General features: G+C 45.7%; 1 protein-coding gene across 1 annotated transcript in view; it reads right to left on the bottom strand.

Annotated features, from left to right (window-relative positions):
* LOC144947799 (dystrophin-like) overlaps positions 1 to 21107 on the bottom strand; it is a 330156-nt gene that overhangs the window by 99313 nt on the left and 209736 nt on the right. The window contains exons 33-35 of the mRNA XM_078877152.1: positions 4593 to 4765; positions 2936 to 3092; positions 81 to 174 (exon numbers count right to left, since the gene is read on the bottom strand). Coding sequence (XP_078733278.1) covers positions 81 to 174; positions 2936 to 3092; positions 4593 to 4765 — 424 coding nt within the window. The remainder of the gene's footprint in view (positions 1 to 80; positions 175 to 2935; positions 3093 to 4592; positions 4766 to 21107) is intronic.

Here is a 21107-nt window from a genome sequence, read left to right as displayed (position 1 = left end):
TTTTCCCTGAGTTTGCGCATGCCCTCCTAAAAAGAATCATGCCAAATTCCTATTGTTACAACAATTCCTTTTTTTTTTACCATCGTTCACTTGTTCCTCCGACGGGATCATTTCCGCCGTGTCCATCGCGGAGATGATCTCCACCTCTTTCACTTGAAGCTCCTCTCTGAATTTCTGCAATGGGGCAGAGCGAGGTCGACACACACCGAGTGAGCGAGTGATGAGTTCACGAACAGCGACAGAAGCTGGGTTCGGTACAGGTCTCCAGATCCGAATGATCCAGTATTCCAGGTTGATGGTGCTCCTAGGGTTAGCAAAGGTCCTGGATGTCCCACAATTGTCCACTTTTGCAAGGTAGCTGTCCGAACAAATATGCCAGTTTTTATGTGACGTTAATAGTTTATTTTTGTGAGTTACATCTAACTCCCCCCCCCCCCCTCCTTCTTCCAGTATTCTGAGATATTCTGCTTCCGATGATACATCGTGGATTTTTGTACCTCAGATGTACATGCTGTGCTCACTATGAGACTGACAGCTGCACATCTTTAGGCCTTCCCTGTGACTTGCAGTCAATAGCCTGAGGGCTGATCAAGGCATTGTAAAAGCTATTCCCTCTCCAGGCTCCCATCAACCATAATCTATAAAATCTCAACTGCCTGTTAAACCATGGGGTCCACAGGAAGAATGAGAAAAGGATAATGCCCACACGTGATTGATGTGTGGACCAGATAATGCCACTGCAAAGGAGTCTGTGTGTCTAGAATTCAGGACTGCGTGTTCCAGAGAAGGTGCTTCGAGAAAAGAGTTAGGAGTGGGGTTACAGATCACACGAAAGATATTCAAGCCTGACTGAATGCATTTGTTTACACAGGACTGGAAGGGTACTGGAGAAAGAAAAAACCGCACAAAATTTGAAGAAAATGAAGACAGGTCAAGAAGGTAATTAAAACACGTGTGTCACAAAACGTGTGTTTATAACGTGCTCCAGATTCAAGGGTCTATCTGTGCAGGCTGACTGGTCTGCATGGCTAATGGAGCTTGTCCCTCAATTAGGAAATTATGATAATTGGGTAAACAAACGGGGAAAAGAGGGAAACGCACCGATGCGCCTGCCTTTAAGGGTAATTTTCTTGGGCACAGTATGTTCTGGGCTTACACATAAATATATATTTTTAGCTGGTACAGGGCATGTCCCCTTTGTGTTTGAAGAATTTGATGGGGGGATGTCTGGCACAGAAGAACCATTGTCTTCTCATCAGATAAACAGGCCAGTGAGCTGCAAACGCAGCGCCCTCAAACATTATGTTTTGCTGTTACATTTATAAATGTAAGAAATTATTTTGTAAAACATCAATGAAACAGAAACCTAGTTTTATGGATTGCCCTATCAACGGTCCCTAATCGACAAGTCGTTTTGGCAAAATATATTCTTGTATCACCAAGTGATCAGATGCGGTCATAATTTAATAAACCCATTAGACAAAGTGTTCCATTTTGCATGGTGTTCTCCATAGATTTCGTTTCCCTTCTGGTTTGTGGACTAATCTGACGCCTAGAATTCCACTGCCTGGCATTCTTAGGACAAGACGAGCCCAAAGGAAGAATTATATTTGGATTATTGCACTAAGTGGTGTCCACTTTGATTTGTGTTTGAGCTCAGTGGTTGATAAATGGCCTTGCCATTCAACATTACGAATTCTATGCATATTCGACTCATGACAGATGTCCAGTTTTACGCACTTACTCGGTACGAATCAGTCCAGAGCTCGGCTCCGTGTCCGACTCCTGGGCTATTTAAGGCACAGTAACATAATTGTTGATACAAGAAGTTCATAGGCTATTTGCTAACATTGTCTCCGTTTTCCCAAATGTCCTAATCTTGGCTAAAGAGCTCTCTACACGGAATAAGGTCGTGTTCTGTCAGTACTGCCTGAAAAAAACAACAACTTCGAGGTTCAAGGTGGCCCAGACGTCCTGCAACTCGCATTGCTCGTGAAATCTCTCAATGACGAGGAAAAAAAAATAACCCACCCAAAGAGAACAACAGTGCAAGGGTTACAAAACCGTGAGTTTCGAGAATCACGTGACAATTTTTTGTATTTAAAGCACACACGCAGCCTGTGCAACAAAAAACCCGTCAGCATTTCCTGAAGAAGTGAATTGCGCTCCTCTCGTCTTGGGTCACGGTCAAACTGCATTTGAGTAAATATTGACTGACTTACAGACAGCACTGATGTTGTGATGGACAACCGTGTACTAACTTTTTGATTATACACCCTTGCCATGGCAGTTAATTAATTTACATTACCTTTTGTGTAATCACCCTCTAATGTATCAGACATGTGCATGCCTTTACAGGGGTACCCATGAAGGTATCGTCCATTCGTAAAAGACTATACTTACAGTATAGGGCAGTTTGAAATTAGTCAATAGACCCCTTGGGAAGCATAGACGTTTTAGCATAGTACAGTACAACAGTGAATTTTGCCGCACTGCCATTTGCTGACAATGCTCTTGTCATCACGGCAAAAGGGGCACCACGGTGGTGAGATGTTAACTTCCTCGCCTGGTATACAGGAGATCGTGGATTCGATCCTGACGCTGATGCCTGTATATTTGGAGTTTGCATGTTCTCCCCGGGGTCATGTGGATTTTTCTCTGGGTCCTTCGGTTTTTCACTCTATATTTAGAATCATCGTGCGTTTAAAGTATTTGGCTGCAATACATTTGCACGCGACAAGCCACTTTGTTGAGCTAATATATGTCGCCAGGTCGCTTCCTGAAAAAGAGCTACGTAGGTCAGTGAGCCTTACCCGGTAAAATAAAACCAAGATCAGGAATAGTTTAGTTTCGTTATTTCATTATCATTATTCTTGAGTAATGGTTATTTATCGTTCAGGACACCCTGTATTACAATTTAGCCCTTCGCAAGCACCTTGTTTTCCTCCAGCTGCTTGTGGACGCTCTCCCAGTCGCCCCCAACATCTCCGTCCGCCTGTCCCCTCGGGTCTCTTTCCTTCTCATCGAGCCAGGCCAGAAACTCTTTGAGCCACTCCGGGGACCCTCCAGTCTGCTGCAGTGGCATGCCGTGCCTGGAGGTACGCCGAAGCGAGGAACACGTGGATCGGGGGCAGCAGCACGCACGAAGGAGGCACATCACATTGGCAGCGAACCCTTTCCCGTTCCGAGATGTCTGCAAGTTGCAGGGTGGCTGTGCCGTTCACAGACGAATCTCTGCAATGCGCAAGCGGTTGGCATTAATTTTATTTAGAGAGCCGTAGTGCCGTTGTTTTAAAAGACATCGTTACTCACGGCAGAGAACCGTAGCGACACGACCGCCGCGACCTACGATAGCTGGCGCCAAACTGCGCCACAGGCCCTCCCGCATGGCCTTGCGGGAGCCTCGGTGCCAATAAATTTATCTTATTTTTGTTTTTCTTCCGATTCCGTTCCGACGGGTAAGGGTCAAAACACGTAACGTGGGCTTGGGCAGGACACATCGTGAGACAGGATGGTGGGTGGTGATGGTGGGTGATGATGGAACCTGACAGAGCGGCCACCAACGAGTTGCGATCACGTGCAGGAGTGAGATGGATGGTAGCAACACCGAACCATTGCGAACGGCGACGGCGTCGGGGAGGCCTTCATGCTGCAGTGGGCCGATAACGACGATGGCATCTCCATGCTGCCACACTATTGGTTGGGAAGGTCCATAGGCTCCGTGGGCTAAAGAATAGCTGTTTTTTGTTCATGGTGGAGTGAAGACCAGAGGCGCGTTTGTTTAAACACGGAATTCGTTTAAGCGCTTATTATTTCAGGGCGCGCATCGGTGAAAACGGGGCTTTTAATGAGGGATGCCCGGCAGCGTGTTCACGAGATGACCCATTGGCTTTGAGCTGCCCAATTACAAGACTAATTTTCTCCAGCGAGGACGCAAATCGGGGGCCCGGTCGCATTATCACAAGTGGCACAGCTTGACGAGAGCGACGTGAACCGGTGAAATGCATGGGCGAGCCAAGGGTGAGAGCCCTCCTCGCTCACAAATTGACAAACAATCTTTTTCAAAAGGAGCCAATGGCTGGGGAGGTGGTGGAGTGGGGGGTAGGGGGACTTTGCGAAGCAAATGGTGGATCAAGAGGTGTTATTGGGTGTGATAAACACATATTAGCATATATATTACCCATACAATTTGAATGTGGTTATAAAAAGCTGTCAGGCATTTACCAGCAATGCTGCGCTGTCCTTGTTAATACCAGAAAACTGAGTTGCGTGAACGAAAACTGGTACTTTCCGACAGATTACAAACCATCAGTCAAACGTGGCTCGGTATTCAAGCAGCAGGTACACCCCCCCTCCCTTCCACCCCCCCTCCCTTCCACCCCCCCCTCCCTTCCACCCCCCCTCCCTTCCACCCCCCCTCCCTTCCAACCCCCCTCCCTTCCACCCCCCTCCCTTCCACTCCCTTCTCAGCCCCCTCCCTTCCACCCCCCCTCACCCCCCCTCCCTTCCACCCCCCCCTCACCCCCCCCCTCCCTCCCACCCCCCCTCCCTTCCACCCCCCTCCCTCCCACCCCCCCCTGCCGCCCACTGACCCCGCTTTGCTCGACTTGTCACGCAGGTCACGCCACCGTTGGTTCACGCTCTCGATCCTTCGCTGCAGGGCAGTGCTGCCCTCCGAGCCATCCAGCGACTGCAGGATGCGCTGCCCGCTCTCCGTCAAGCCCCCGAAGGCGTCTTGCTGCCCCTCAATCTCCGCCTGCAGATCCTGACGGACGGCAAGGAGAACAACGAGTGCTTTAGCGAGGGGGTTCATCAATATATGACAAAGACAAAGATGACGTTCGCTCCCCCCCCCAGTATAGCCTTGACGGACTAGTGGGGCAAGTACTGTTAGCGAGCACCTATGAAGGCCGGCATGGCACACGAAGGGGTGGGTGGCCAACACCACGCCCGGTCGCCTTTGTCTCCCCCAGTGGCGATGTTTACACACCGCACCTGGTACTCATTTGAGGCTAAGTCGACCTAGGGGAGGCCCAGAACCTGTTTAGATAATCGTCAATGGTGTCGGCTTTGTAGCGCAGCACGCTAACCACTACACTATTGCTCCCCCCACACACATACACAAAGATAAAACAAAGATCCCCCGTATAGCCTTAACAGACTGTAGGGGCAAGTGCTGTTAGCGAGCACCTATGAAGGCCGGCACGGCACACGAGGGGGTGGGTGGCCAACACCACGCCCGGCCGCCTTTGTCTCCCTAGCGGCGATGGCTTCACATCGCACCAGGTACTCATTTGAGGCTGAGTCGACCTAGGGGAGGCCCAGGACGGGTTTAGATAATCGTCACTGGGTGTTGGCCGTGAGCGGGAATCGTACTCGGGTCACCAGGTTCGTAGCGCAGCGCGCTAACCGCTACACCACTGCTCCCCACACATACACACACAGACACACACACACATTACAACTGCAACCACACGGACGGTGGTGGACGAGAGAGGGCACCCACAACTCCAGGGGGTGCTTTCATCGAGAATCGGGTGCAGGCGCACGACACTGAAGGACGTTTTGTTGTTTGTTTTAAAGTCAATATTCGAGGCCATCATCAAACCACAATGTTCCCTACGAGGAGCCGCGGGAAATGTTCTCTCCAACAATGAAATGTACGCGCAGTCCTTTCACGTGTCGTGCTCTCTTCCCCTACCCCTTCACGGCTGAGGAATCGGTTACGGAGTGGAGCGAGAGAGCTCGCTCTTTGCATTTCCTTCTCTTCCAAAATTAAAAAGCAAGTGCCCTCTGCTGGATTCGGATAATAATTTGGGTTTGCTCGGCTGGTGGAGCGCCGTTGTATTCTCTCAAGATGCTCAGCGCAAGCCACGTGTTCCTTTTTAGTTTTGACATTTAACAAGAAAAAAAAATATCATTTTACTTCGTAGCACTTTATTCTTTGGCTCAGTCAGCAGAGGACAGCCAAGAGTATAATTGAACTAAATGTACAAGAAAGTTTATCTGGACTGGAAAAGTATTCCCGTTTTGGTGAACCACCAGGGCTCAAATTCAATAATCGCTCAGATTTTCAATCACCCCTTCCGAAAGCGGCGAGCGAACGCGACGTGTTGTTCTTGTTGTTGTTGTTGTCAAATCATCAGACAAACCTGCCCTCCGAATGCCAATAGCTCAACACCAAGCGTGCAAATAAACAAATGGATTTTGAACAAATTTACGAACGTGTCAGCATAGCCATACACTCCCCCCAACCCCCCACAAATTTAAATAATTTCATTCCAGCGCCCGCTAATGCAATGTGTCGACATGTGTAGAATACAATCTTGTCAGGCGCAAATGAATATTGTCTTCGTTTTTAAACACAGCAGGGGGGATAACAACATTTCTGCGCGCCTAATTTAAGCGGATTTTGCTCTTATTTTGCATACGCTAATTGTCGCAATTCTCTACAAAATGTCACACTGCGTTGCAACTGCAGCATTCTGGGATACTAGTTGAGGGTGGCAGCAGTGGCGGCAGCGGTGGTTGACGTGCTGCCCTGTGAAACCGGCGACCTGAGTTTGATTCCTGGTAAGATCTTTCGAGTGATTGAGGAGCGATATTCTGAACCCGTTCTGGGCAACCCCCCACCACCCTCCCCCAGGATAGAGATGTCAGTATGATGGCTTCAAATAAGATACATTTGAACATTTCAGCCACTTATTGCTCCCTTCAGGATCGGCCCGCACATCATTCACCACCGATCTTAGTCGTGGCCAATAGTTAAAACTCCGGTCACCAGGTTCGTAGCGCAGTGAGCAAATCACGACCCCCCCTTCAGTAATTCTAGATTTGAAGCTTGACACAGCTATCGTGCTGTGACGGTTCCACCTGAAGACGGAAGCTTGTGTTGCCTCCGAAACGTCGTGATTTTTATTTTATTTTTATTTTACTTTTATTAATTTTAATTTTTTACCTACGTGACTTTACCGAAAAAACCTAAGAATATGAACCCCTTCAGTAAACCTGCGCTGACCAGCAGGGTGAAGCATGGTCAAACTTCTCTCACGCCCAAGCATCTGCACGGGGAGGGCTTTGTCCAGAATTTATTGACGGGGTGCTGGAAAGCTATTATTCTTATTATGTTTCGATTTAAAGCTTTCGTGACTGCAGGGATTCATCTTCTTGGTTCTTTCGGTAAAGTCACGTAGAAGAGAAATAATAAAATTATAAAAATAAAACTTTATAAAATAATTCTCACGACGTTTCGGCCACAACGCAAGCAGCCGTCCTCAGGTGAAGACCAGGTCTGTCGGGGAGACAGCGTCTGAATGAAAAAAAAAAGCTTGCGTTGTGGCCGAAACGTCGTGAGAATTATTTTATTATGTTTTATTTTTATTTTGTATTATTTCTCTTCTACGTGACTTTACCGAAAGAACCAAGAAGATATTCTTATTATGTTTTAATGAATCCATAACTTAAAGTATGTCGCCGATTTTTATGGCTGCCACTGCTTTGCGCGCTTGCACGTGTGTGCGGTTTAGCAGTATCCATCCCCTCTTGTTAAAAACAGACGTTTCACAGCTTTAGCCAGCACCTTATAATGACGAATAAACTCGGAATTCGTCATTATCTAAACTAACTCAGGCCTACATTATTCTAATTCTACCAGTCAGTTTAATATCAAGTTTTATTATTTTAATCTTTCGTTGTAGCTCGATGGGGATGTTTTATTATTATTAATTAGCTGGAGTTTATTCGGTTATTAGTCTGATTAATTATCCGTGTGGTCGTTTGAGCTGACAGAGGGAGTATCTCTCTTGTCCCCATGGTTCAGGGCAAACTTTCCACGTGCCTGACCAATAGCTCATTGTACGTGGCATCACGCAGTTTGGAAAATCATCACCAGCCATGTTCAGTCCACTGCTGGATACACAGGCCTCCCCGAGTTGCCCACCACCTCTTGCTAATCCTGCAATGTAAACATCCACCGCTGGCACACGGGCTCATATCATCAAGTAAAAAAAAGTGGTTACACAATCGCTTTTTTTTTACATTCCAAACGACCTTCTGCATTGGCCAAATGTATTCCCCTACATCCCTCCCCCCCATTCTCAACACTTTAATTATTATTTACAGAAAATATAAAAAAATATAAAAGCAATTCAACATTTGATATTCATGATGTCATTTTTTTTTACGTCCATGCCAATGTATAAAATAATAATTCTGGATGCAACAATGACACGAGAACCCCTCCGTATAGCCTCAACAGACTGATGGTGCAACCGCTTTTGAGCAAGCGCCAAACAATGATGATTAGTTTGCTCGTCATGCATAGCTCAAGATATGGAATCGGCTCCGAATCTCAGAGTTGCAGAAAAACACGACGGCGGTGGCTGAGCGCAATACGACAACAGAGAAAATGCGGTCTCTCTCATCACCGAGTGTGGCACGCATTCATGACATTAGCTGCGTGGACACGCATGACACATGCCGCCTCTCTGCATCGCATTAAGACGTCACTCGAGAGGGAAAGCTTGCGAGGGGGGGGGGAGTGGTGATCGAGTTGGTAATCAGTTCGATGGCGATCGGGAGGAATCTCTCCGTTCCCTTCGTGATCGCAATGCAAGGGGTGCGTGCGAGCGAACGCGGCCGTCAAACGATGTTTGAAAATGGTACGTCGCTTCGTGCGATCGCATCGCATTCTGTGTGTGTGCACGGCGAGGCTGAGAAATCCTATCACTGTAAATGATCTTAATGGTCATGGGCTCGCGCGCTGAATGGTGTGGCATGGCACGGCGATCCAATTTTGCCGCGAAAGATAATAATTCCCAAGCTCAATTGCACATATGAAATAACTGCGCCGATGGGGAAACATTTGTAATTACTCGAGGTTTCAGTGAATGCAATTGGATAAAAATGCGTGTTTGGCCGCGCGGAGTGTTGTGTGTTCGAATCAATTACGCAGTGCAGATTCTCCTCCCCCGTGGGTGCAGTGACATTACGGTTAATCAGCTTAGGAAGCAGTAGCAGATTTAGCGCAGGGAAGATTGTCCATTTCAATCATCACGTGAAAATTAAAACGCGTGCAAGATAACGTTCGTGCACAAAAATCCACTTTTCTTTTGTTTCATCAGTCAAGGTCAATGGGTCATCGCGACCAATGCCATTGACATCACCACAATGCGCGCCATCGTTGCTTTCCTTCTGTCGGATCCTGCAAATGATGCACGGTCGACACCCAACCTTCAAAATCCGCTCTTCCTGTAACTTTAATCAGAAGCTATGCAGATTGATACTTTGCTTTATTTTCTTAATCACATTTTCAGCGAAAATTAATCAGATGACAGAAAATAATGATATATCAAAATTTCCAACTCTTTGGCTGCAGAAATGAACGCTTATCTCATTTGTAAATTAATGCTCTAAGTCAATTTATTATTTGCAATAGAAATATTCCCAAGGCTGCAATGAAAAAAAAAATCGTGCAGTTGTTCTCTCTCTATCTCTCAAAATAACGATGCAATGCCATCAATTTTAATGGAATTACTTGCATTAAGGATTGATGATGTTATGTGCTGGTGCATTACGAAAACACAGAGCTATAAAACATTCGAAGTAAAATAAAAAAAAATATTAAAGTGTGGAAAAAAGTGACTCACGAATAGGCGAAGTGCATCACTTGATAAGGGGTGACATTAATGGTGGCCATGACAGATGTGTTAAAAGGATAATGTGGAACAGATAGTTGTCTAAAGCATGTTGTGAACGGTCAGGATTCAACTTCATCATCATCAAAATCACAACTATGATCACAAAAAGGGGATAACTCACCATTGCTTTCATTTCAGTCAATTTTTTTTTTATCTCATTAAGTCTCAAAACCTTCACAACGAAGACAAATTGTGCAGGAGTAGACGAGGGCAAATCGAGCCTTGGGAGATCATATTTATGGATCAAACAATGGACTTGGAATTTTTCACGAGGCATTCAAAGCTCACCAGTGCCTTTTAACCCTTTGACATTTCTTCCACCATCAATACGTTCTGGGCAGTTGTTGCACACATCAATTCGCGCGAGCGCGAACAGAGATTGATGCCGTGCAGCATTTCACGTGCACAAATCTTCGCGGTGGGTCACAGCCCTCACGCTTCGCATGCCCCTTTTGCTGGACGCCTGTTAAAGATGAGCTCCACAGCTCATCGGATTTCTCCAGGATAAATAGAGATTCTGATTCGCAGCCGCGGGGAGAACAAGGCCATGTGCAAACTCGCTTCACCAACGTGTGATTTGCGCACGTACGAGCGTGCAAGCTAAAAAAAAACGTACACCAGCGCAATGAGGTTTTTCCATATCGGCAATTACTTTTACAACGAAAAAATAATAAGCAATAGCAAAAGCGATGCCTTTTGGCTTTAGCACAATTCTTGTTATTGTAATAATTTAAACACAATGCATTCCGAGCATACGCGAGGATTACCCTTTCTCTCTCGCTCTGGCCTCGATTCTATTCTCTTCTCCCTGCTCGGGCTGGAATCTGAATGTCACGCCGTGTCACCTTGCCGTCCCTCTGATGAGCTCGCAGTTTCTTTTGAAAGCTACAGAAAGCCTCCTAATGCCTCGTTTCCACAGCCAGTGAAAAGAGTGCTGGCACTGGGCTGGGCCCATATAGCATCCTTTTAATATCATAGCTACTGAGTTTTCTCAGAATAACATGATCCATTGTAACTTGTAACAAGATGCTAGAAACAAATAAAACAAACTATAAACACTTTTTATTTTATTTTACCAGGTGAGGCCCACTGAGCTATACGATAGCTCAACGAAGCTGAAAGAGGTGGCTTATCATGTGGAAATTTATAGCAGCCAAAATACTCTAAACGCATGTTTATAAATGTGGAGGGAGAAAACCGGAGGACCCGGGAAAAAAAAACCACACGGCCACGGAGAGAACACGCAAACTCCAAATATACAGGTATCAGGGTCGTGATCGAACCCACGACCTGCTGTATACCAGGTGAGGCAGTTAACATTTCGCCACCGTGTCACCCATATGACGAAATTAATCCCCTTTTGGTCTTTGCACCTGATAGGCCTCACAGTGATGCCGTCACCTTCATCCCTCCATTTAAGACCGAAATCGGAGGACTTTATGCACAATTCTGACTATCGCATGATGAAGTTGGTTGCAATCACCAGATACACATCGTAGTGGAATTGTAAATATTGTGGGTTTACTCTCCAACACACAAGCGGTGTGCTGAAGTAGGAACTAATTGGCACGTTTTGTTTACGTGGCAAACATTGCTAATTGGCTGCGTTGAGTGGTGGCGGGTTTAACGACACAATTACATTTGCGCGATCTCACTGACAAAAACCTGAATTATGGAAAACATCCCTTGCTTGTTTGTGTCCGTGACCAGCAGGCAGTGGTGGCACTGGCTCATTCGGGGCCCCAAGCAGAAATAATTGTTGGGAGCCTCCCCTTCCAATTCATACATGCCGAGTGAGATGCCAGAACAGATGTAGACATATATAGAGAAAGAGCGATAGAGTGAAGATTGAAGAACAGAGATACACGTGAGACTGAGCGAAATAAGAGAGATGAAGACAAGAGACAATGAAGTAGTTTGATGAGTAAAGGGAGGCACAGGCACGATTGGAGTGAGCCAGATTAATTAGATTTTTTTAAAAAATAATAATTTCAACTAATTACACTGGTCAACAAAAAAAAGACATTTTTTTGGCCTGGACTTTTGCAGCTGTTTTAGACTAATTTCAGGGTGCTGATTCCAAATCTGATCTCAGATTTGCTCTATCACATCATTTTTATGCTATCGGCATACCCCATTTTCATTGATTTTACCCGAAATTAACTCTGTCACTTATGATTGCAAGTTGTTGCGAGTCAGTGACTGCTTTAGTGTTAAAATATGGTGCTGTATTTTTAGGATAGGGTGTTTATAACATCATTTTATGTAGATATCCACATTTATTTAATACTTTTCTTCTGCAGTTTTTATTGAAAATTCAATATTTGATATCTCAAAAACCTGATGTGATAGACAAAAACTGATGCCAGATTTGGAATCAGCACCCCAAATTACCTTAAAACCGTTGAAATACCTTATGCCAGAAAAAGTGTGTTGACCAGTGTTGTTTTCTTTGGTTTTATACCTACGTGACTTTACCGAAAGAATCAAAAAGTTTGTAAATTCGTTTTTTGTGCTGTTCACCTTGTGGCGTTCTCTGGTCTGACACCGGTGAGACGAGGCCATTAAAAGGCTGTCTCTGGTGCAGGCCAATCAGTCTAAAAAACAATGCGTACATTTCTAGATTTGAAGTTTTCGTGACTGCAAGGATCCATACTCTTTGGTTCTTTCGGTAAAGTCACGTAGATGAAAAAAATAAAATCAAATAATGAAGTGAAAATAACTAAATTAAATCACGACGTTTCGGAAGCAACACAAGCTTCCGTCATCAGGTGGAACAGCCACAGAAAAATTACTGTAGTGAGTAGTAATTTTGTATATTATTAGAGCATTTTTGTTTTCATCTTCACCACAAGTACCGATTGTGGTTAATGCACTTGATTCCTTGCAAAAGGTATCGATTTGGTCTTTGAACATCTTAACACCTGTTTTATTGCCAGAAATGGTAAAACCTATTCTTATTTTTCATACCTCTACAGCCGCTTGCTGGCCCCTACATATTTTGTTTAGTTTTCTTTTGCCGAAGTACCACACCCGCCACTCAAGCTTCCCGTCAGCCCCAACACCTTTCAGGGCAGGGCTGCCTTGAGCAGTGGACGGCGCTCGGAGTCGAGTGGGATGGGGCCCAATATTGTAGACAGTCACTCGCTGTGCGTGTGGGGGCGGTGATAGAGAATTGAGTTGGGTTGTGGATGTGCCCAAACAGTAGGCAACAGCAGATGGAGGGGCAGAAGCGATGGGACAGCTCAACACGTGTACCACTTGAGCCTCTGCAGACATCTGGTAAGTTTATGTGAGGGGGGGGGGGCGGGGAGAAAAACCCAGAGCAGGAGGGGGGGCTAAGCCCATTGAATCTCACACTGCGGTGGCGAGATGTTAACAACCTCGCCTGGTATGCAAGCGGTCGCGGGATAGATCCCAGCCCTGACACCTGTATATTTTAGTTTGTGTGTTCTCCCCTGTATATTTGGAGTTTGTGTGTTCTCCCCGTGGTCGTGTGGATTCTTCTCTGGGTCCTCCGGTTTCATCCCTCCACATTTAGAAACATGCGTTTAAAGTATTTGGCTGCTTATACATTTCCACATGATAAGCCACTTTGTTGAGCTGTGATAGCCAGGTCGCTTCTGAAATAGAGCTATATATTCTTAGGTTTTTTCGGTAAAGTCACGTAGGTAAAAAAATTAAATTAATGAAAGTAAAATAAAAATCACGACGTTTCGGAGGCAACACAAGCTTCCGTCTTCAGGTGGAAGCTTGTGTTGCCTCCGAAACGTCGTGATTTTTATTTTATTTTTAGTTGACTTTTATTAATTTTCTTTTTTTTACCTACGTGACTTTACCGAAACAACCTAAGAATATGAATCCTAGCAGTCACTAAAGCTTCAAATCTAGAATTAGAGCTATATAGCTCAGCGGGCCTTATCTGGTAAAATTAAAAAAAGTGTATAGTTTAAGCCATGGAAGCTCGGGCACATGAATCCTTCCGCTGTTCCTGTGCCATTCCTGGGACAGCAGAGCCACATTTTAAAATTGTAGAAACCAGGCCTAGAAGACGACTTATCCGCCTCGCCTGCAGCCAAAGTGACATAAATAATCAAATAAAAACTGGGCTGAGAAGGTCAGAGTTTCATCACCTTTGCCGCTTACTACCGTGGCCTATTTTGAGCTCGCCCTTTCAGCCCCATCGCGAGTAATAAGCGAGGAGGTCACTCCAATGTCCCCGGGGTGGGGGGGGGGGGTCCCGCATTGAGCTGGCAACATCGCCGTGGTCCTGGCTTTGAGCGCAGGGCAGACAAGTGCGTAATGAATGTGGCTTTCTCCTTGGCTGGATACGATTGTCACGGGTGCTTGGGTGGCAGGGGGGGGGGGGTGCTCATGAATCAAAATGTCGAGCCAGCATATTGCCGAGATCCTGGGGTTCGGTTTTCAGCCGCCCGCGATTACACCGGCGTTCTTAAGTGTAGCAAGGTGATGGTTTCCATCCTGGCCACCATTGGGCATACGTGAAAGAAAATTACTTTAAAATGAATGTCGAGTCAATGCAAACATGACTCCTTGTAAAAAAAGGTGTCAGTTTTGTTGTCAGATAAAAGGGTAAAAAAAACAATTATAATATTTTGCTACTGGCAAAGGAGGTTCCAATGATGAATTTTCAGCTTGAATTCATTCAAGCTCTGAGAGTTTGAAGACCTTGAGATCGACTGCAAGACGTGTGGTAAATTGCACCCCCTAATTTTAACATCCTTTAATTCACTGCTGGATGAGGTTTCCCCTTTCCCGTCAGTCTATATGTCTCTGGTTCTGCGCTTTATCTCTCTCTCAAATTTAGCATTCTCAGGAAGAATGTAATCAACCAGGTAGGGTGTTGACTGTTATGTTATCCGACTCTCTGTTGTATTACATTCCATTTCTAAGTATACTAGATTTGTGTTTCTATTTCATTTATACCTGATGATGATTGCTTGTGTTGCAATCGAAACGTCGTATGCTAGTATTTAATTTATTATTTTATCTTTATACGTGACTTTACCGAAAGAATCACAGCAACAATTACTTTGCAGGGGTTGCTATGAGATTGCTATGAGATTGTCCTGGCAAGGTCATGTCAACCACATGGTCATGCCAACCATGACCTTGTAAAGGATAAATAGGGCACCTGAAGAATTGTTCAGAAGCCATCCTGGGGAAAAAAATATCTTCTGCTGCCGTTTTCTGGAATATTCTGGAATGAATTCTTCTTCTGAAAAAATGCCGGAAGCAAAAACAATAGAATGTGTATATGCTTGTGTTGCGATCGAAACGTCGTGATATTTTTGATTATTATTTTTCTATCTACGTGGCTTTACCGAAAGACCCATAGAATATGTATTCCTGCAGTCACGAAAGCTTTAAGTAAAGATTTATATATTTTTTTTTTTATAAAACAAAAGATTTAAAACATTATTTTTATTGTTTTGGTCAATCTTTTGCCATGCACCTTTTGCCATGCACCGCTGCCGAAATCCCCAGGGAGTTGAAACAAGGATTCCTACCTGGTCGCCACCCTTGTTTATGTATTGTCTGTTTCATTCTGGTCATCCTATTGGGCTCCCCCCGAGGACTCCTCCCCACAATGCGATAGTGACCGATTGGTCATCACTCCCAAACAATATATGATCCAAGAGAATAACCAAAACCAACAAGACAACATTTAAACCGTGAAGTCTGCAAGAGATTTCCTCATCTCAACTCAAAGAGACGCGCGTATTCGCGCGTGGTGAAAGCGAAATGCTCAACCACGCGGGAAAAGAAAAACTCGCCGCTTGTAAAAGCAACAAAAAAAACGAAACATTTAGCCAACCCAACCGCAACATTGGAATAAGAAACCAGTGGCTCCGGTACACTTCATCCTATGTCCCACCAGAATCGGTGACTCGCACGCGCAACATCCATCTCCCGCAGCGTGCAGACTCGGGTCCCATATGGGTGGGCGGCAGGCTGGCGGCGTGGTGGTAACATTGTGCTTTGCGGCAAAAATGGGCCTTAGAGGCTCGATTCCTGACTCGGGTGGCTTCTTTCTGTGTTGGGTTTCTATGTTCATACCCCACCATGCTCTGCATGGGTTTCCTCTGGAATCGGCAGTTTCCTCCGTAGCAAAAAAGAAAAAAAGCATAGAATGTAACTGGTATTTGCCAAAACATCCCTGCAAATAACTTAATTTGGGATTAGACACAGCAGCGGCAACATTCGGCCTCCCCTCCAATAATTTTCACAAATTTGGCAGGACCCTCCTGAAAAAAGTCGCGAGACTCAACGAGGCTTTGCTGGGTAAACAAGCGTCACGCTAATTAATAACAACACGACCACCACCACCGGCGGGAGGGCACCTACAGGAGCAGTACCAAAGGAGCAGCCGAGTCAAACAGCGCTCGTGGGCATCGGTGGGCGAGCGCCAACACGCACGGGGTAGCTGCCGCATCTTCTCAGCAGTTAAATAGAGGGCTCTCAGATGAGGACGGCGGCGAGGACGATGATCGATGATGGGAACGAACGCTATTTTGGGGCCATCCATTGAGTAGGTACGCAAAAATATGTCAAAATTTTAAACCTCCGTACCTCCCTGTACCCACGCGGACTTTTTTACACCCCCCCCCACACCTGCGTACGTACGCCTGACGCACCCCTCCTCCCCCCCGAATCCTATAGAACGGCCGATATTTAATCCACGCAGAAACGATCAAGGATTAATAATATTAACCTGCTTAAGAAAACAGTCCACCGCCGGACTATCTAACTCATATGAAGGCCAACGTAGACACATTATTATCGAGGCTTCACCCCCTTCCCCCCCCCCCCTCCTCCATGCGTACGTACTGAATGGATGGCCCCTTTCCATAGCCGGGAGGTGAGCGGCCGAAAATTGGAGGAAACGAACATTTCAAGGGGGCGGCCGACTCGGCCTCGTGAACACGGAGGGAGAATCGCACGGCGCTCGTTTCCATCCATCACACACTCAGTCTCGACGCGACGAAGTGTGTGCATGTGGGGGGGGGGGGGGGAGTCTTCCGCTCTAAAAAACAGGAAGGATTACACGCCGTTCGTCAACGGTGCAACGAAATTCAGAAATATGCACATCAAGACCGCAGTTTCTCTTGCAACCATTACACAGATCAGCATCTCCAAAGATAGCCCCGCGGGGGATGTGTTTAATATTCAACAGGCACTACGCGGTCGGATGCTGCCAAGGAATATAAGGTTAGCGCACTTGGCAGTTGAAATAATGGGCAAGTTTCTTAACCCTCCCTCCCCGTGCCGCTATCCACCCAGCAGTACAAATGGGATCACCAGTTTGTCGATTTGCAGGTTGCACGCGGTGGGTTAAAATGTGGATACTCTCACCTCTTGCAACGTACGTGTGCGTGTGTGCTAATGTTAATGTGTGCTGAGCTTCCTTCGCACGGAACATATCCAACCGCGCTAATCGGGGGCTGCGAATACATTCGGCCAGCGTGGACGAGGAGGCCACGTGTATGATGTCAGGAGATGCTCGTTAGCAGTGGGGGCGGCGGGGGGCGAGCAAATTCAGTTTCAGGGCTGCACCTTTACCGTGGGACTAAAATTTGCGCGTGCCGTTTAGTTCACAAAATCCCAAGCTGCTTCATGGGTAATGCGCATTGACTTTGAAAATCGTGAATTAAAATACGTTGCAAAGTAAAGGTTAAAACTGGAATATCGAGGTGCAAGTTTTAAAAACAAGTACCACCTCATGAGCATTCAAAGGGGATTGTCCGAGATGGAATGTAAAAATCGAGCTATTTGCGAGTATAATATTACACATTTTGACTATAAGATGTATGGTTTCTGACAAAGTGAGGCATTGTGTCTCGACGGATGTGCAGCATTTTTACACAGAGCCAAGAATATCTCAACGGCAATGTGTGGCGCCTCCTGATTGAGTGTGCGGTTTGAGCACAAGTCTGGCAACTGCTCATGGTACCACCTGCAGTGGCAATTGCAGTGTCCACCATGGACAAAAAGCGTAGCCATGTACACCTGCCTGCTTTATACACAAGCTTCCTTTTTATGTATTTTTTTTTATATTCCGTGGATGTTTCTTATCACATTACATTTTTTTGAAACTATGTATCCAAAAACGATATTCTCGATCACACATACTGCATCCCCCTCCTGTAAAGCTTCCACAGTGACCTTGCTATCACACGTACAGAAATTTAAAAACATTTGCAATTTAAAAAATGTTCAAAGAAATATATTGTGAGCATTTGTCACCGTGGATGGTACCGATAAGTCGTTTTTAGGACGACAGCTCACACTGGTAACTTACGGAAGGCCACGGAGGGATTTTACTTTGTGTTCATCTACAGACAATTTCTCGGGTCGTTTTAACCCTCTTCCGTCCCGAGACGTCTACAAGTTGCAGGGTGGTTGTCCCGTTCACCGCCGAATCTCAGAAGTAGCAAGCGGTTTAGCTTAAATGTTATTTGTCGAGGCATAGCGCCCGTTATTTATCAAGAAATTGCTACTCACTACAGAGAACCATAGCGACACGACCACACTCTATGATAGCTGGCGCCAAAACTGTGCAACACGCCCTCCCGCATGGCCTTGTGGGAGCCTTGGTACAAATAAAGTTACTTTATTTCAGTCATCGGAATGGAATCAGAAGATAGACGGTTGACTTACACGTACGCCATCGGAACAGGAAAGGGTTAAAAGGAGTTTGGAAACACGGCTTGCTCAAGGTTGAAAGTGATGATGCGCGAGTTCTGTCCGTCTGTCTCCCCATACGTCTCCAGGTAACACGGGGACACACAATGACACTTGCAACGACGATCCACAGCGCGCATAGAACTTTAATATAAAGTTGCGTTGCCGTTAGAGCCTTGTCCAAAATGAAACTGGCCATATGGATGAAGGTGCTACCCAAAACTTGGGAGACACAAACGAAGGCTAAATATTTCTCCTCGTAAATATGAAGAAGCGTTTTGCTCCGGCAGCTACCAATTGATGCGTAATGCGAATGAAAGATGAATGCACGTTTGAAAGCATTACAGAAACCATGGGCATACGTGACATATCCTAACTTTAATAATTAAATTAAGAGAACTATGTGCAGCCTAAAGCACGTAAACAAATTTCACGAGCAGTTATTCTGTTACACATTATTCAAATATTTCATTCAGTTCAGCGTGAGAGGGGTGTACTTGCTTTGCTTGCTGGCTTAGATTGTTTTGAAATGTCTTAGCATTGCAGAAAGTCACACGTTGATCCAATTGATTAGACGCTTCAAAGTTGTTTCACTCATTACAGCCGTGCGAGTTACCAAGTCTGACTCCGCCATCGGGGTGCACAGGACCCACGAAGGTCGCACCACGCAAAAAAATAAAGAAATCTTCTTGGTTCTTTCGGTAAAGTCACGTAGCAGGGAAATAATAAAATAATAAAAATAAAACATAATAAAATAATTCTCACGACGTTTCGGCCACAACGCAAGCAGCCATCCTCAGGTGAAGACCAGGTCTGTCGGGGAGACAGCGTCATTCAGACGCTGTCTCCCCGACAGACCTGGTCGAAACGTCGTGAGAATTATTTTATTATGTTTTATTGTTATTATTTCATTATTTCCCTTCTACGTGACTTTACCGAAAGAATCAACAAGATGAATCCCTGCAGTCACGAAAGCTTTAAATCGAAAAGAAAGACAGTCAAACGGAGCCTGGAGTGGGAAACGTCACGGCTATCAAACATCTCTCTCCCTTTAATCGACGTGGCAATTAAAGTCGGTTGCTCCCCCCCCCCCACCTTAATTGGAGCCGGAGGAGGATATGGAGTGCAGCGTTCCAGTGCTCCGGATCGAATTAGATTTGACCACGCTCCCTACGACGATGACCACGATTTGTCCGACAAACAAACCCAGCGTGATAGCGCGGATAACGACTCCTTCTCTAGCTCGCTCTTCCTTCACGTGGCGTGTAGCAGAGATAAGCAGCTGATTATAATGGAAGTAAATCAAAATCGATCTTGCTTGTTTACCTATTCAACGGCACTGGCTGCGAGCTGACGAATGACTGTGGTGCCTTCGCTGTTCAATGGACTTGATGGGCAGCAGTTGGAACTATCTACAAAAACTAAGACATTTGTTAACAATCTAAGCCAGCAAAAGCAAGCACCCCCAACTTCCCGCCTCCTCCCCCCATGCTGATCTGTATTGCACTCAAGATCGACCAGATTTCAGGAATCACCAACGAGCGCCGTGAAGACTGAGCACTGCTAATTCGCAAACGCCGCCGCCGCCGCCGCTGCAGATGGTACAACATTGCGATGAACCCAAATAGCACTACAAGCGCGAGCCTCGTGAGATAGTTTTCTTTTATTATTCTGCGAATAAGAGAATGCGGTCACAACAACAAAGTGCTGCTCGGCAAGAATGCAGAGGAGGGCCGCTGCTTTTACAATGAATCACAAAAGCAAGTGGGCGCGGAGCGGTGACCCAGCGACGCGCATTCTGCACTATGAACCTGGCAACTTGAGTTTTGATTCTTGGCCGCCGATATTAGTGGCGATTCAGATACGAACCGAGCTGAGTCCTGGGTCCCCATTTTCACCAATTGGCTCTGGCCAGTATGGTGAAGTATGGTCAAAGGTACCCCGTGACTGATACAAATGGACAACTTCATCCAGAAGTAGATTAACCAAGGGCCATACATTGTGATTGTATTTTGCATACAACGTACGCCCCCTTTTCAATCTACTGCTGAAGGAAGACCTTCCTCCTCATTGCTCGTGGGGTTTGCTTGACCATACTTCACCAAATTGGCAAATGCGAATTGGTGAAGCGCACGACGCCAAGGATCAGTTCAGAAATCACTCCGAGTCACTCCCCACCGATGTTACCTGTGGTGCAGTAAATTTAGCTGTGACGGTCCCACCTGATGACGGAGAATTGTGTTGCCTCCGAAACGTCGTGATTTTTTTTTAATTTCTATTATTACTTCTATTAATTTTAATTTTATTTTTTACCTACGTGACTTTACCGAAAAAACCTAAGAGTATGAATCCAACTCAGGTTGCGGGTTCATGGCACGGCGAGCCAACCACTGCACCACCACTCCCCACTTTGTCAGATGCAGTATTGTTGAACGAGCATAATTATGAAGGCATACTTGCAGGTTAATTAGATGTGCATTACATACCATGACACCAATTAGCATTGCGAACAACAGGTTAATTTCTATAAATAACTAGTTTTTTTTTTACACTTCTAGGAAGAAAGCAATCACAATATTTTGAACTCTCGCTCCGTAAAAGTCTGCTGAAATGTCAAATTTCTTTCTTTCCTGTCTGTGAGTGTAAGCAAACAATGAGCAAGTCAAAAACAACAAGAGGCCATTTATAGACGTCAAAAGGAAC

The sequence above is a fragment of the Lampetra fluviatilis genome, chromosome 47 (genome assembly GCF_964198595.1).
Source record: "Lampetra fluviatilis chromosome 47, kcLamFluv1.1, whole genome shotgun sequence".
In the NCBI taxonomy this organism is placed as follows: Eukaryota; Metazoa; Chordata; class Hyperoartia; order Petromyzontiformes; family Petromyzontidae; genus Lampetra; species Lampetra fluviatilis.
This window is presented reverse-complemented; position numbering and strand designations above follow the sequence as displayed.